Source organism: Pan troglodytes, chromosome 15 (genome assembly GCF_028858775.2).
Source record: "Pan troglodytes isolate AG18354 chromosome 15, NHGRI_mPanTro3-v2.0_pri, whole genome shotgun sequence".
NCBI lineage: Eukaryota > Metazoa > Chordata > Mammalia > Primates > Hominidae > Pan > Pan troglodytes.
Genome location: NC_072413.2, coordinates 34,939,010 through 34,954,385, shown reverse-complemented (window position 1 = coordinate 34,954,385; position 15,376 = coordinate 34,939,010). Strand labels below are relative to the sequence as shown.

The window sequence follows — 15,376 nt, the reverse complement described above, 5'->3', positions numbered from 1 at the left end:
TGTGCCTATTGTAGAAAATGTCTGAGAAAAAGAGATGACGTGATAAGAATAGAACATTCGGATATTGCTGGTCATTTTTGCTAGTATCTTATAGATCTTTTATGTAGGACTCAATAATGCCGAAGCCTTCTTCAGTGACTAGCTCCTTCTTTTATCCAACAAGGGGATAGATACCCTTTAGTTAACCTGTGCCTGTGTTGATTTAAGTCAAATATTAGGTATGCTCACCTCGGCATGTGTATGGCCAGGAATACTTCTTGCTTTCTTCACTCTAAGGCTCTGTGGGTTGTTAAGTATAAAAGGGAGATGTAGAGGAAGAGGAAGAAGAGGAGGAAGAGAAGTGGAAGAAGAAAAGAATTTAATGTCCACTGCCTTTAAAGATTTGACTTAAAAAATTAATCCAAGCATAAAAGTAATGCATATTTATGTTATAAAGCACCAAAATATATATGTATTTCTTAAATATGTGTGTCTAAGTGCACTAAAAATGATCTAGACTCTAGAGCAGTGCTATCTAATAGAAATATGTGAGCCACATTTTTAGTAGCTACATTTACAAAATAAAAAGAAACAGGTGAAATTAATTTAATAATATATTTTATTTAACCCAGTATATTCATTTTTCTTGACTATTTTTAGAGCAATTTTAGGTGCACAGCAAGACTGAGCAAGAGGTAGAGACTTCCTATGAACCCCATGCCCCGACACATGCATCATCTTCCCCATGATCAACATCCCCCATCAGAGCAGTCCATTTGTTTTAATTGATGAACCTACATTAACATGTCATTATCACCCAAGTCCATAGTTTACATTAGGGCTCACTGTTGGTGCTGTACCTTCTATGAGTTTGAACAAATGTATAATGACATATATTCACCATTATAGTATCATACAGAGTAATTTCACTGCCCTGAAAATCCTCTGTGTTCTGCCTATTCATCCCTCCCCACCCCACTTAATCCCTGGCAACCACTGATCTTTTTACTCTCTCTGTAATTTCTCATTTCAATGTGTAATTGATATAAAAATTATATGAGATATTTGCATTCTTCCTTTATACTAAATTTAAAAATCTGGTGTATATTTTATGTTAACAGCACATCTCAACTAGGACATTTCAGGTGCTCAGTGGCCACGTGGGTAGTAACTTCCAACATGTGGGTAGTAACTTTCATATAGGGTAGTTCAGGTCTATAGGAATTCATACTGAAATTCATACCTCTGGAGAGGAGATTGGAATAGAGGAGGAGAAGGTGAGAGTTTAAGAGAAGGGCTTTGTGATGTTGAATGTTTTAACATGAGAATGCATTCATGTTTTGTCTGTGAACATTTACTTTCAAAAGTAATGTATGCTCATCGTAGAAAATTTAGAAAATATAGAACAGTTTAAAGAAAAGTATGTTATCCAAAGGAAATGCTTCTAATGGCTCTGCCAAGATCAAGCCCTGCCTTCAGGGAAGACCTTCTCAACTGATCAGGTGGGAATGACTTGCTGGCCCATCTTGGAGCTCAACCTTGCATAATTCAGGTGCCATGATTTCATTTATAGGAGCAGAACCCCTATTTTTTCCTACTCTGTAATTTCTAACAGAGTTTAAACTTTGTTTGCCAATTACTGAAGAGCATATACAATCAGAGCTGTGTAGAACAGGAAGAACAATCTTGTGGGGAGAGACACACCAAAGTTCTCATCACACTTTTTACCATTATCCGACAGTGTGGCCTTGAATAGTGTACCTGCAGTTCCCTCATTGGTAAAATGGTAGTGATCAGTCCATCTCCTTACAGCAAGGCATCTGTGTAGTGGTTGGAAGCACAAGACCTGGAGGGAGATCTTAGTTATTGACTATGTGACAGCCTCACATTTCCTACCCTGACCCTAGCCCAGTTTCCTCATTTGTTAGGAAAAAATAATAGTAATAGCCATGTCAAACAGTCAAATGAGGGTTAAATGAGACTATATAAAGCTGTCAGTATGGCCTGGCATGCAGTGATGGTTCAGTAAATGTTAGTCATTATTATTACAACATGATTGTTATGAGAATTTTAATGTGTTAATATATGCAAAGGTCTTAACATGGAGCCTGGCAAATGGTAGGCATTCAACCAATGATAACTATTTCTAGATGCAAGGTGATCTTACAAATGCGTAAGTTTAAGTAGAGACAGATTTATTTTGAGATATTGCCCCAATTAATATTGAGCAGTCACAGCTGACTCCAGTTGTGGGCACCAACACAGCTCACTGAGCAAGGGTCTTCTCCTTCAGTGTGCCTTAGGTCATTATCAGATGCCACTGCCATCCATTCAGCCTGAATTCCTTATCAAGGCTTATGGACTGGCAGCCTGCTTACAGTGCCTGTTGATAAGGTCTTTAAACTCAGATAAGGGCCCATTATCATAAATAGCAGTAGCTGGATATCTGTTTACTGTAAATAACTAGCACTTCGCAGCAGAAGTTAGAGATGAAACAGAACATTTGAGGCCACTTTGGGAAGAATTCTACCACAATCAAGAGATTTCTTCCTCTGGAATAGCTGTATAAAGTTAACATGAATTCTCGATTAAGCCTTCTTAATCACTTCACATGGAAGGTTATGAACTAAGCTCATTTTCAGCCTTTTCAGTCAGCTCCTAGTTGTGGTGGAACACCAAATGGATGGGCTACATGCAGAATGGCCAACTGGCTTGACAACACCTTTAAGAAAAGCAGAGCAGGTACCCCATAGATGCTTATTTTACAGATAGGTAGCTCTTGTCCTGCCAATTGGGAGAATTTCTCAGGCAGCATGGCTGCTGTTCAACCTGTCTACCCTAATGTCTTGGACATAAACCACCATGGTGTCCTACACAGCGTATTTTGGGTTTTCCTATTTCTTCAGCCTAAGGTGGTGAGTCCGTGGGGTCTTTTAGACATGAAATTTCCAAACAACTTCCAGCAAGAAGTTGCTGCAGCTGAGAGGGGCCCTGCAGCAGAGGACAGTCGAGGACAACAGTAGCCAATATGATACTTAATATAATACTGAAAGTCTTCTGGGTAAGGGGAGAGACAGCGATGGAACAAAGGAACTGCTACAGTTCCAGGTGCAGAGAGCATGGTCTAGAAGAAGGTGTGGGCTGTAGGTGGATGTCCCTTTGGCCATGTGGGGTGGGCCTGGCTGGCAGAGGGCCAGAATGGTGCCCTCTGAAGCACAGGGTCCAGATCAAGGGCCCCTGTAGCCGGGATCCAAGTGCAGCACTGGCACAGAACTGAAGTTCCTTCTGTTAGGTTCATGGCAGCCGAATAATAGGAACTGGAGTCCTGGAGCTGCAAGTGGAGTTCCCATCAAGAACGACAGGTACTGTGCACGCTCCAGCTGCCCCGGGCTCTCCTCTCTGATCCTGTACCCAGTCAGAAGTATGTTACCCACAAAATATGCCTCCTGCCCAGTTTAGCCATAAACTGTTTTTTAAAAATGTGAATTTAAAATGTGGTGAATTTAGTTCCTGATACTGCCCTCATATACTTCCAACTTACGTATAAAATATTTTAATAGGTGTGCTTGTCTTGCCTACACTTCTTAAATTACCACCATATTAGTCAAAGACTATAATCCTTGCCACACTTCCTCCAACTCTAATACCAGTGTCTTGGCCAGTATCTTAAACTTCACAGTGAATAAAGAAAACCAGTCTGTAATTTAAATATGCTTGACCTTCTGTGGGGAGCAAAGTAATCATAGCTTTGTCATGCTCTGGTTTGGTTCACTGGGTGTAAAAACATGTGTGGATAAAATTGGGATAGACCCAAATTTCCCCCCATCCTTCAAACTAAACCCAGGCAAAGAGTTGTTCTGATCTGTTGTCTCTTTGGCTTGGGACTAAGCTTGCCCAAGGATTTCCCTATTGGAGATGGTTTGCATACCCAGTCTTGCCAATGTGACTTTGTAGCTTGCTGTCCTTACAGGACCTCCCCAAACTGGGTGCATTGGTTTTTATCTGTATATTTATAAGAACTAGAAGTCCCCTATCAGTTGTGCTAAGGCAAGTGGTGTTTGGCTGGCATGCTCTCTGCTAGCCTGGAAAATGTGAATTTCTCCCCAGAAGCAAAATCTTGTATGAATTGTTTCCCAGTTTTCCTCTCCACTTTGAAATCGACTTCAAAGTTATTATTTGGCTAAAGGGTTATGTTTTCCTTCCCTTGAGGTCTATAGGATTTGCCTCTGATGTGTGGCTGGGGCACAGGTTTTCCTTCTACTCTGTCATTTTTTATCTATGTTACATATGAACATAATCATTCTCACCCCAAATACGAACCTAAACCTATAGAAAACTGTAAAAGCCTGTTTTACCTCCATTTCTTCTTTAAAGATGTTCAGCCCAAAAAAGAAATAATTAGTGTCCTATCTTGCTCTGATTATAATTTTAAGGATCAACAAACAGATAGCAAATGTGTAACTGATGGGAAAATCTTTAAAGATAGGGATTTTTTTAAAAATTAGCTCAGGGTTTGGTTCTAGTTTGGGATAACACCAATAAATATAGTTCTACACACTTTATCCTGGGAACTTAATACTCTAATAGAGACCAATTAGGTCGTGTATGATATCACAAAGCTTAGTATGTTCTCCATAGAAAATCAACAAATGTTTAAACTTATATTACATAGAGTCAACTTTATGTTGATAAAGTAAATTGAAGGGCTGTATTTTGTGATAATCTCTTTTGAGAGAGAGAGAAGTTGAGTTATACAGAGAGTGAGCGTGTGGCTCTGTTTACAGATAGTGGGAGAAGCCAGCTTCAAGGGCATGTCAACATTCATGATGATGTATTGGGTTAAGTTCAAATTTTTCCTGCATTACTGTGTAAAACACTGTCTGGCAACAATTCAGGACAGAAATTATTTCTTTCCAGTCTATGATTCCTGTGGGCAGAAAAGAAAATTATGCATATGAATCCATTCCTATAGTTATCTTTCAATAATATCTAAAGCCCCAGCCAAGTTGTCTCTCTATTATCATTTACAGAAAATAGACTTGTCTTCCATTCAACTGTGCCAGGAACCCTAGATTTTTGTTTTCAGAATCAAGACTTTGAAATAATGATAATAGCTACCATTTACAGAACATCTACTATATATCAGACACTCTGCAAGTTGCCTTATGTGAGTTTTTCCCTTTATTTGATTTTTTAAAATATTTATATAATTTTGTAAATTATTAACATAATACTTTTTTAACAAATCAAGTAAGACAGAGCTATATAAAGAAAAATTAGTTGATTTTTGCCAACATCTCCCTCTAACCCTATCCCACTGGTCACCACTGTGAACCCTTCCATTTTTCCTGATGCTCACACTCAGTTGATACTTCAAATCCTCTCTTTATAAGGTTGGTGGCTTTATCCACATTTTATAAGGTAGAGAAAATAAAGCCCAAAAAAGTTAGCTCTAAGAAACTGAACACTAACATAGATGTCTCTTTCTAGTCAACCACACTGTTTTCATTGGGATAAAGAAATCTAGATAATTAAGAAGCTCAAGGGAAAAGCAAAAGAAAGTGTTTATGAGACCATGAAGAAGCAGCACCTCCTCTTTGTTGCCAGTCTTTCCTGAGTCGTAACCCATGTGGCCACAGCACTGTCACCTTCCTTCCTCCCAGCTCTGCCATTGGTGCAAGGGCAAGGCAAAGCATGAGCGTCTCATCACCTGCAGGGTGCCGTGCTCCTCCAGGGCTGGCTATTGAATAGCAATTTGATATTGACATAGCTTTGTGGTTCGGTATCTGGGAGGGGTTTTTGACGCAAATTCTTCTCCACTCACCAGTTGTTTGTAAATAGACCTGTTCATACAACATACACTCTGGATAGACTCTAATTATATCTGGGTATCTTTTTTGTTCATAATCATGCCCTATTAAAACAAACTGTAATGATGAATTTGTGAAATATCTAAGCTAAAAGAACTATAAATGTGGACTTTTTAAGCCTGATTCTTCTCCTTTCACTTACATTTTGTTCTCAAATAAAAGGAAGGTTTTTCTTTGATTTTTAAATTTTTCAAATGTATGAAAATGCTTCAAGACCTCATTTGAGTAATGAAAAGTATGGATGATTTTCATTTCCTGAAGAACAAGCATATTTTCCTACCTTGGTGGAGCAAGTGGATCCCCTCTTTTTAAACAAAGCAGTGTTTTTCTGAAGGCCCAGATATGGACACTCAGTCTATTGTGTAGTCTCATCCGGTTTGCTTTCCAGCTATGTGATGAAATCCGGTGCAACACCCGTATTCCATTGGCTTTCAAATGCAACCCGTTCACCTTTCCATAGGAATGCATGTGGAGCGTGCTTTCTTTTGACATGCTGTGCCTAGAACTCTTCTTTGGCCTTAGAGATGGAGGAAATCCACTGACACACCCAAGCCTGTACCCACTGGCCATACTCTGACTGGTATTTACCCAGGGAACAATGCCTGCTGCCTAAAATCCTGCCTGTGATCTCATGAGCTAATCAGAGCCGGGTATCGTCAGTAGTCAGATGGAAGAACTCCAGAAAAAATAGTTCGGGCTGCCACAGGTCATCTCAGTGATTCGTTGGTAGTACTGGGCTCTCAGAAAGTAAGGACTCAGTGCCCCAGAGTGGTGCCTGGGAGCTTCATTTACACCAAGGATCTTCTCTCTCTCTTTTTAACATTTTTTGTGTTTTAAAATATATTTTATTAGATATATTTGAGGTTTACAACATGGTGTTACAGGATACAGACAGTAAAATGGTTACTATAGAAAAGCAGATTAACATATGTATCATCTCACATAGTGACTATTTTTGTGTGTGGCAAGAGCAGCTAAAATTTACTTATTTAACAAAAATCCCTAAAACAGTACAACACAATTTTATTAACTCTAGTCCTCATGTTGGACATGAGATCTCTAGGCTTGTTCATCCTGCTGACGCTTTGCACTCTTCCACCTGCATCTCCCCACCTCTCCCCGCTCCTCGCATCACCCCTGGTAACCACTGTTTTATTCTATCTACGTGTATATTTGACCTTTATTGTTTTGGATTCTACATATAAGTGATCATATGATATTTTTCTTTCAGTGTTTGGCTTATTTCACTTAGGATCTGCTTATTTATTTATTTATTTATTATTTTTGAGACAGAGTCTCACTCTGTCTCCCAGGCTGGAGTGCAGTGGCACAATCTCTGCTCACTGCAACCTCCACCTCCTGGGTTCAAGGGGTTCTTCTGCCTCAGCCTCCCAAGTAGCTGGGACTACAGGCCCGCACCACCATGCCCAGCTACTTTTTGTATTATTAGTAGAGACAGGGTTTCACCACATTGGCCAGCTGGTCTCGCACTCCTGACCTCGTGATCCACACTCCTTGGCCTCCCAAAGTGCTGGGATTACAGGCATGAGCTGCTGTGCCCAGCCAAGGATCTGCTTTTTTAATTAAACCTCTTAATAACTTTTTAAACAGAAATTTTATTCCATTTCCCATAACCATTATAGAATACTCTCATAGGTAAATATAAAAATTATCAGCATATCCCTTCATGTAAAAATTAAAGCAAAAAATATTTGTTAAGTCTCATCCCAATCCACTTATTCTTCCATGCTTTTCAGATTGGGTGCAGTCAATGAAGGTACAACCAGGAAAGTTAGAGTGCAATTTGGCCCACAATTGGTAACTAAATATGAAAATTGGAGTGAATCTAAATAATACAAGGAAACTGAGCTAGTGGGTGACCTGCTGGATTAGATAGTATTGGAATCATTTGGCTGATGATGCTAATCAGTTACCATTTTGCTTTTAAATGGAAGCCCCATAATCAAATAAGTTTAGTAAAATTCCATGTGTTTACAGAGATCTAGTCAAAATTATTCTATATTTTCCTATTTAAGCATCCTAGTGGAAGTCATGTTTTGCCTTTCTAATTAAATATTTGCTTACATATGTGTGAAACAATGTCCCTGAATGAAGAAAGAAAACATACTATCATACTATTACTTCTTATTTTTATAGGCAATTGAGTTCTGGTTTTCTTTATCCCAAGGCCTCCATTTGCCAGAAAAATATATTTATACTATTATGCATCTGTTACTTACATCAGTTGGATTGTCAAACTCTGAAACCCTTATTACCTATGTACAATAAGAATGAGTGTGTAAAGAACAACATTGGATTAGATGCAGAATTCTGCTTAAGCCATTTATCAGCAGCATTTTATCTTAGGCATGTTGCCTAACAATCTTTGGTTTCCTCACCTGAAAAATGAGATATACCAGCTGCCCACATTACAAGGTTGCTGAGAGAAGCAATCAGATATGTTAGGTTGGCAGAACCACCAAGAATGTAAAAGTACAGATTTGGAGTCCAAGGAACCTCAGTTGGAACTCTGTTGTTACCACTTACTCTGTAATCTTGGGTGAGTAACTTAACTTCTAAGTCTTAGTTTCCTTATCTGCCAAATAGGGATCATGATAAGACATATCTCACACAATTACTGAGAGGATTAAATGACACCAAAAAGTACTGAGCACGTATGATAATGACTAAAGGTGTTGAGCACTTCCTGTGTTCCAGCTACCTGATCACGTATACAAATGTGTTTTCTAGGCTGGAAAGCCATATAGAGGGGGAAGCCCAATTCATGTGCTTTTCCATTGCCAGTCTTTCTTCCCGTATGGCCTTACTTCTACAGCCCACAGACTTGCCATATGCAGAGATCTTAGCCAGGGTACTCACCTTGAGGGATAAGGAAGAGGCCAATTTATAGGATTTACTGCTCCAGAGAGGAAAGCTCCTGGGTGAGGCACTATACCTGGAACAAGATCTCTACCCCAAGCATTGAATTTGGTTGGGTCTCAGAGGAAGCAGACCTGTTATCTTGCATTCTGCATGCATTTCTGGTGGACTTTATCACAAAGGTCTGCGACTCTGGGAAAAGGAAAGGGCAGCCAGAAGGAATGAAGAAAAAAAAAGCTTTCTCTCCCTCAAATCAGATTCCAGCTTTTGGTTGCCACTGCCTTCAACTAACAAAGAAATCACCTGTCATTTTATTGTTATAACTATTTTTATGATTGTCAGCATAATTGCCATTATCGTTAACACCTAAATGTATAGTGAATGCTTAGAATGGACTAAGTTGTTTACAATGGACTAAGTTCATTGACTTCTTTCAACAATCTCAACAATCCTGTGAGGAAGATTTTTTTTTTCTTTTTTTTTTTTTGAGATAGGGTCTTGCTTTCACTCTGTCATCCAGGCTGGAGCCTGTCACTATGCAGTGACAGGATAACAGTTCACTGCAGCTTCACCTTCCAGGCCTCAAGTGATCCTCCTGCGTCAGCCTCCTTAGTCAGCCTCCTGAGTAACTGGGATCACAGGCTTGCCACAGCGCCTGGCTAATTTTTTAATTTTTTGTAGAGACTGGGGTCTTACTATGTTGCTCAGGCTGGTCTTGAACTCCTGGGCTCAAGCACTCCTCCTGCCTCTGCCTCCCAAAATGCTGAGATTACAGGTTTGAGCCACTGCAGAAGCCACTGACCTCAGGAAGATTCTATCATTATCCTTATTTAGAAATTAATAAAGTGAGAATTAATCAGAGAGGATAAAATACTTGCCAAAGTAGCAAGTGGTACTGCTGAGACTCAAACTTGGAACTGTCTAGCTCTGAGCTCCTATTTCCAATTACTATGCTACTCTCCAATTAATTACTGACAACTAGAGTCCGAACTCAACAAAGCACTTGAGTTTAAAATGATGCATTACATTTGCTTATACACACACAGCACCCAAGCCAGTGAAAATCAGGAAACAGACAATTAGCAAATGCCACTTGAATATTTGTCAGCTCTCACCAAGATCTAGGAGAAATCTTCTCTTTTCAAGATGATGAGAAAGATGCTATCCAAATTAATCCTTAGTTTAGTCATCCTAATTCTAATGACTTAGCAAACTAAGATTTTTAAACAATAGAAACATCTTTATACCCATGTTTTTAGGGAAAGCCATTGTCATTTGCACTTTATTTTAGAGCCACTGGTTTCTCTGCTGCTCTAAAACTTAGATGGCCTCAGAGCTCCTCCGCCCTCATGCCCTCAAGACCTCAGAGGAGTGAGGATGGAGAAAAGGTTTAGGTTGGGTGCAGGGAGAACCTGTGTTAGTCAGGCAGCCTCACCTCTGTCCTGTTCCTCCCACCCCCAGGAAAGCTGCCCTCTCCTTCCCCCACCTCTAGACTGCCTTCCTTGAAGCAAGATAGCAGTACTTGGGCAGTTTACTCAGCACTTCCAGGGTCTTTCCAACAAAAATGAGTTTCTGCTCGTCCTATCTCTTTTGAAACCAAAAAATAATGATTTAGGGGTGAAAGTCAATGTGCTGAAACACAAAAAAATCTCATGTTGTCAAGCAGAAAGTAAACTTTAACCTTCAGAAAATATTTTGGTTTTCCTGTATGATATGTGTTATTGTTTTAAGATGTATTCTACCATGGTTTTTTCATATTACAAAGGAGGGTTTTCTTAAGCTTATTGTAATTGATTGTAATTAGTTCCCTTAAATTAATGGATGAAGTTGAGTGTGGAATTGTAGCTAGAGTCTTCAAAACATTTATCAGCAAAGACTATAGGATTTACTATATAAACAAGCTCATTTAAATGTTTCACATTAATTACATAGCTATTATAAATGCAGATGGGAAGAAAAGCCTTGATGGGATTTGTTCTGTTCTATTCTGCTGATGTAGCCTTAATTGCACATGATAAGAAAATACTTTTTTTTTTTTAAAGCTGTTATCACTTTTTTTTTTTTTTTACTTTTTTTTTTTATTATACTTTAAGTTTTAGGGTACATGTGCACATTGTGCAGGTTAGTTACATATGTATACATGTGCCATGCTGGTGCGCTGAACCCACTAACTCGTCATCTAGCATTAGGTATATGCTATCCCTCCCCTCTCCCCCGACCCCACAACAGTCCCCAGAGTGTGATGTTCCCCTTCCTGTGTCCATGTGATCTCATTGTTCAGTTCCCACCTATGAGTGAGAATATGCGGTGTTTGGTTTTTTGTTCTTGCGATAGTTTACTGAGAATGATGATTTCCAATTTCATCCATGTCCCTACAAAGGACATGAACTCATCATTTTTTATGGCTGCATAGTATTCCATGGTGTATATGTGCCACATTTTCTTAATCCAGTCTATCATTGTTGGACATTTGGGTTGGTTCCAAGTCTTTGCTATTGTGAATAATGCCGCAATAAACATACGTGTGCATGTGTCTTTATAGCAGCATGATTTATAGTCCTTTGGGTATATACCCAGTAATGGGATGGCTGGGTCAAATGGGAAAATACTTTTAGTCTGAAAGTGTGCCAGACTGCCACAACCACGCTAACAACCTGCTTTAGTGAAATATCAAACAAATGTCATGTCAGTGTGTGCCTCATGGGTGGGAAAAAAAAAACAACACTGAACAGTTTCCCCTGTTAACTATTCAGTGAAAATATGAGAGAGATATCTTTTGTACAGTGCCTTCAAAAAAGAAACAACCACTCATACATTTTTTTTTAAAACCCATGTGAATTGTAATTGTATTGTAATGAATTGTAAATCTCAGGGTAACAGCAGTGAGCTCTTCAGCCAGACTGGATTCTAGCAGTCAGGACATTTCAGCCTTGGGTAATCAATCAGGGGACTGGAAAGGAGTAATTTCAAGGTGGTAACCGAGTACTCCCAACACCATTTATGTATAATTTATCACAGCGGTGATACGCACACTGATTGCATATCTGCTTGAGGACGTGTACAATCAACAGCTATTTATTTATGGCCAATTTATAACATAGTGCCAGGTTCAACCATTGAGGCAATTGAATCAAAACTGTAACATTAGCTTTAGAAAAACATAATTAGAAAGGTAAATACACTGGATTCAGGAGCCAAATATAAATTCCTTTTGGATAATGTATAGTTATGGATTACCGAAATATCTATATGGTTAATCTCCTTCATTAGTGTGAATAATCCAGAATTGGATGTAATTACTTACATGTTGAAAGTGATGATAGTTATTATATAACATCAGTTTCACTAATCCTATCAAAATCGTTTGTTCTTTGCCAACAATCTTTTCTATAAAGCCTGTTTTTATGCATGCAATTTTGTTTGCTTCTTGGGTTTGCTGATTTTAAAAAACACAGATCTAGGCATGATTATTCATATCTGGGGGAAAAAAGTCCCTAATAATTCTGGCTTGAAGGGAAGTTAATACGGTAATTTACTGTATTCCACAGTCCCAAAGATGATCATTCTGGCTTTGCTTCTCTCTTCTGCAGCAACCATCCACTGTGGGTTATGCAAGACAAATCATTAAGAAGGAAGGCTGGGGACTCCAGGGCCTCAACAAAGGATTAACTGCAACTTTGGGACGACATGGAGTTTTCAACATGGTTTATTTTGGCTTCTACTACAATGTCAAAAACATGATTCCTGTCAATAAGGTAACTATTTAATAAATTAAAATCCTGGAGGAAAAATCCTATCGGTGATGATAGCTCCGTTTGTAGAATGTTTATCCTGTCCTGGTCACTGTGCTGGACACCTACATCTATTATCTGATTTGATCCTTACATCTGCATTGAGTGCTGTTATCCCTGTTTCAAATCCAGAAGTGGAGTCTTAGAAAGATCAAGGAAATTGCCCAGGCTCACATAGTAAACAGTAAAGTTGAGGACTGAACCCAAGTCTGACACCAAAATTTATCTTCTTGAAGAAGCTATTTTTACACCTGAGTGCTTTCCCTTTATTACTAAAAGGAATTTCTAGAAACTATGTTATTACTTAATTTTTATCTCAGGAGCATAACTTTCTCAAGAAAGTTGAAAGCTTTGTATTTTAAAAAACTTTTGAACTCACAAGGAAAAATTGTTGGCCTAAAATTTAAATTTCACCTGGATATTAATTTTTAATCTAGGTTAATTAGGGTAGTCAATCAATTCTTGTAGAATCATTTGCTTTTGAGGCAAAATAACAATGATGATAATTATTATCATCATCTTCAATATTATTATTTTGAAATGATAGTTTATAGGCTGGGTGCAGTGGCTCATGCCTGTAACCCCAGCACTTTGAGAGGCAAAGGCAGGAGGATTGCTTGACGCCAGGAGTTTTGAAACCAGCCTGGGCAATACAATGGGACCTCTCTCTACAAAAAATTAAAAAATTACCCAGGCATGATGGTGTGCACTTATAGTGAAGCTACTCGGGAGGCTGAGGTGGGAGGAGCGCTTGAGCCCAGGAGTTCAAGACTGCAGTGAGCTATGATTGCGCCACTGCACTCCAGCCTGGCAACAGAGTAAGACCCTGTTTCTTTCTTTTTCTTTCTTTCTTTCTTTCTTTTTTTTTCCCGTTTCCTTTTTTTTTTTCTTTTCTTTTCTTTCTTTTTCTTGGAGACAGAGTTTCACTCTTGTCACCCAGGCTGGAGTACAATGGTGCAATCTCAGTTCACTGCAACCTCCGCCTCCGGAGTTCAAGCAATTCTCCTGCACCAGCCTCCTGAGTGGCTGAGATTACAGGTGCCCACCACCACACCCAGCTAATTTTTTTTTTATTTTGGCACCATGATGACCAGGCTGGTCTCAAACTCCTGACCTCAGGCAACCCACCCGCCTCAGCCTCCCAAAGTGCCAGGATTACAGGCATGAGCCACCACGCCCAGCCAAGTAAGACCTTATTTCTAAATAATCATAATAATAACGTTTTTTAATGGTAACTTACAGATGCAAGCAGCCTTTTTCAACGTCTACAATATAAAAGTAGCACAGGATGTGCTTTTAAGCCATAGTATCACAGAATTTTTCCCTACCATCAAATTGCTTGCTTGCAGTTAAAACTGCAGTCCTGGATGTACCAGTTGGGGTAACATTTTTCACGAGCAGGCAGTTTCCCTTAGAGGTCCAGTTCTTCATTTTTCTTAGTAGAAAAGTATTGAAGGACTTTTTTTTTTAGTCATAAAACTATTTGTAGTATAGCTAACCAGACTCTTCAGTAAAGTTAGTTGTACCTGTTTTTGCCCAGCTATCCCCTATATTCTAGTAAAGGCCAGGACTTTTCTCAAATGACAGCTGAATCTACACCATGTGTTCCACATTAACCACCTGTTGGCATTGCTTCACTTCACTAACCAAAGTTGTTAACCAGGTTTCCCTGTATTTGGAAATCTCATTTATTGAGTAGAAGCTTATGTTTTTTTGGTCTGAAATCCTTGATTGGCCACAGTGTATATAGACCCCCCTAGTGACTGACAATTCTGACTCCAGGGACCCTCAGAGCTCTTCTCTTGTCAAGATATAGAAAATGAGTGCAATAAACACTGTGGTTCTGGATGACACGAAGGAGCTCTCAATACACTGAGATTTTTTTTAGAGGAACCTGCTAAATAATTTGTAAGGCCCAGAACAGAATGCAAATGCAGAGCCCTTTGTTCAGAAATTATTAAGAATTTGAAGACAGTGACAGTAGAACATTAAATCAATCATGGGGCTCATCTCTTCTAAATGCAGGCCCCACACAACAGCACTGTCACACACCCATGAAACCAACTCTGTTTTTCAGACTGTAAGACAACCACTCCACAAAAATACAAAAATTAGCTGGGCATCATGGCACATGCCTGTAATCCCAGCTACTCGGGAGGCTGAGGCAGGAGAATTGCTTGAACTTGGGAGGTGGAGGCTGCAGTGAGCCGAGCTGGCGCCATTGCACTCCAGCCTGGGCAACAGAGCGAGCCTCCATCTCAAAAAAACAAAAAAAAAGATTAATCAGATATATGTATGGTCATATGCTAAAAAAGAAAATCCACAAGCACAAACTTTATTCTACAATTAGTCAATACACTTAAGTTATTAAATGTTCTGAATTGTTTTAAAAAAAAAACCTGAGCTGGCACAGTGGCTCAAGCCTGTCATCCCAGCACTTCGGGAGGCTGAGTCAGGAGGATTGCTTGAGGCCAAGAGTTGAGACAGGCCTGGGGAACATAGTGAGACCTCATCGCTACAAAAAAAAAAAAAAAAAAAAACTAACGTTAGCCAGGTGTGATTGTGCACATCTGTAGTCCCAACTACTCTGCAGGCTGAGGCAAGAGGATTGCTTGAGGCTAAGAGTTCAAGACCAGCCTGGGCAACTTAGTGAGACCCTGTCTCTACAAAATTTTAAAAATTAGCCAGGTGCTGTGGTGAGTGCCTGTGGTCCCAGATGCCTGCAAGGCTGAGGTGGAAAGATTGCTTGAGCCTGGGAGGGCAAGACTGCAGTGAACCATGACCATGGCACTGCACTCCAGCCTGCATGACAGGGAAAGATCTTGTTTTAAAAAAAAATGTTGACATGTGTCTGCC

General features: G+C 39.4%; 1 protein-coding gene across 5 annotated transcripts in view; it reads left to right on the top strand.

The window, feature by feature from the left end:
- SLC25A21 (solute carrier family 25 member 21) overlaps window positions 1–15,376 on the top strand; it is a 495,613-nt gene that overhangs the window by 451,078 nt on the left and 29,159 nt on the right. For all 5 annotated transcript variants that reach the window (XM_522830.9, XM_016926013.4, XM_009427709.5 and 2 more), the window contains one exon: window positions 12,320–12,484. In XM_522830.9, the coding sequence (XP_522830.2) occupies window positions 12,320–12,484 (165 nt within the window). The remainder of the gene's footprint in view (window positions 1–12,319; window positions 12,485–15,376) is intronic.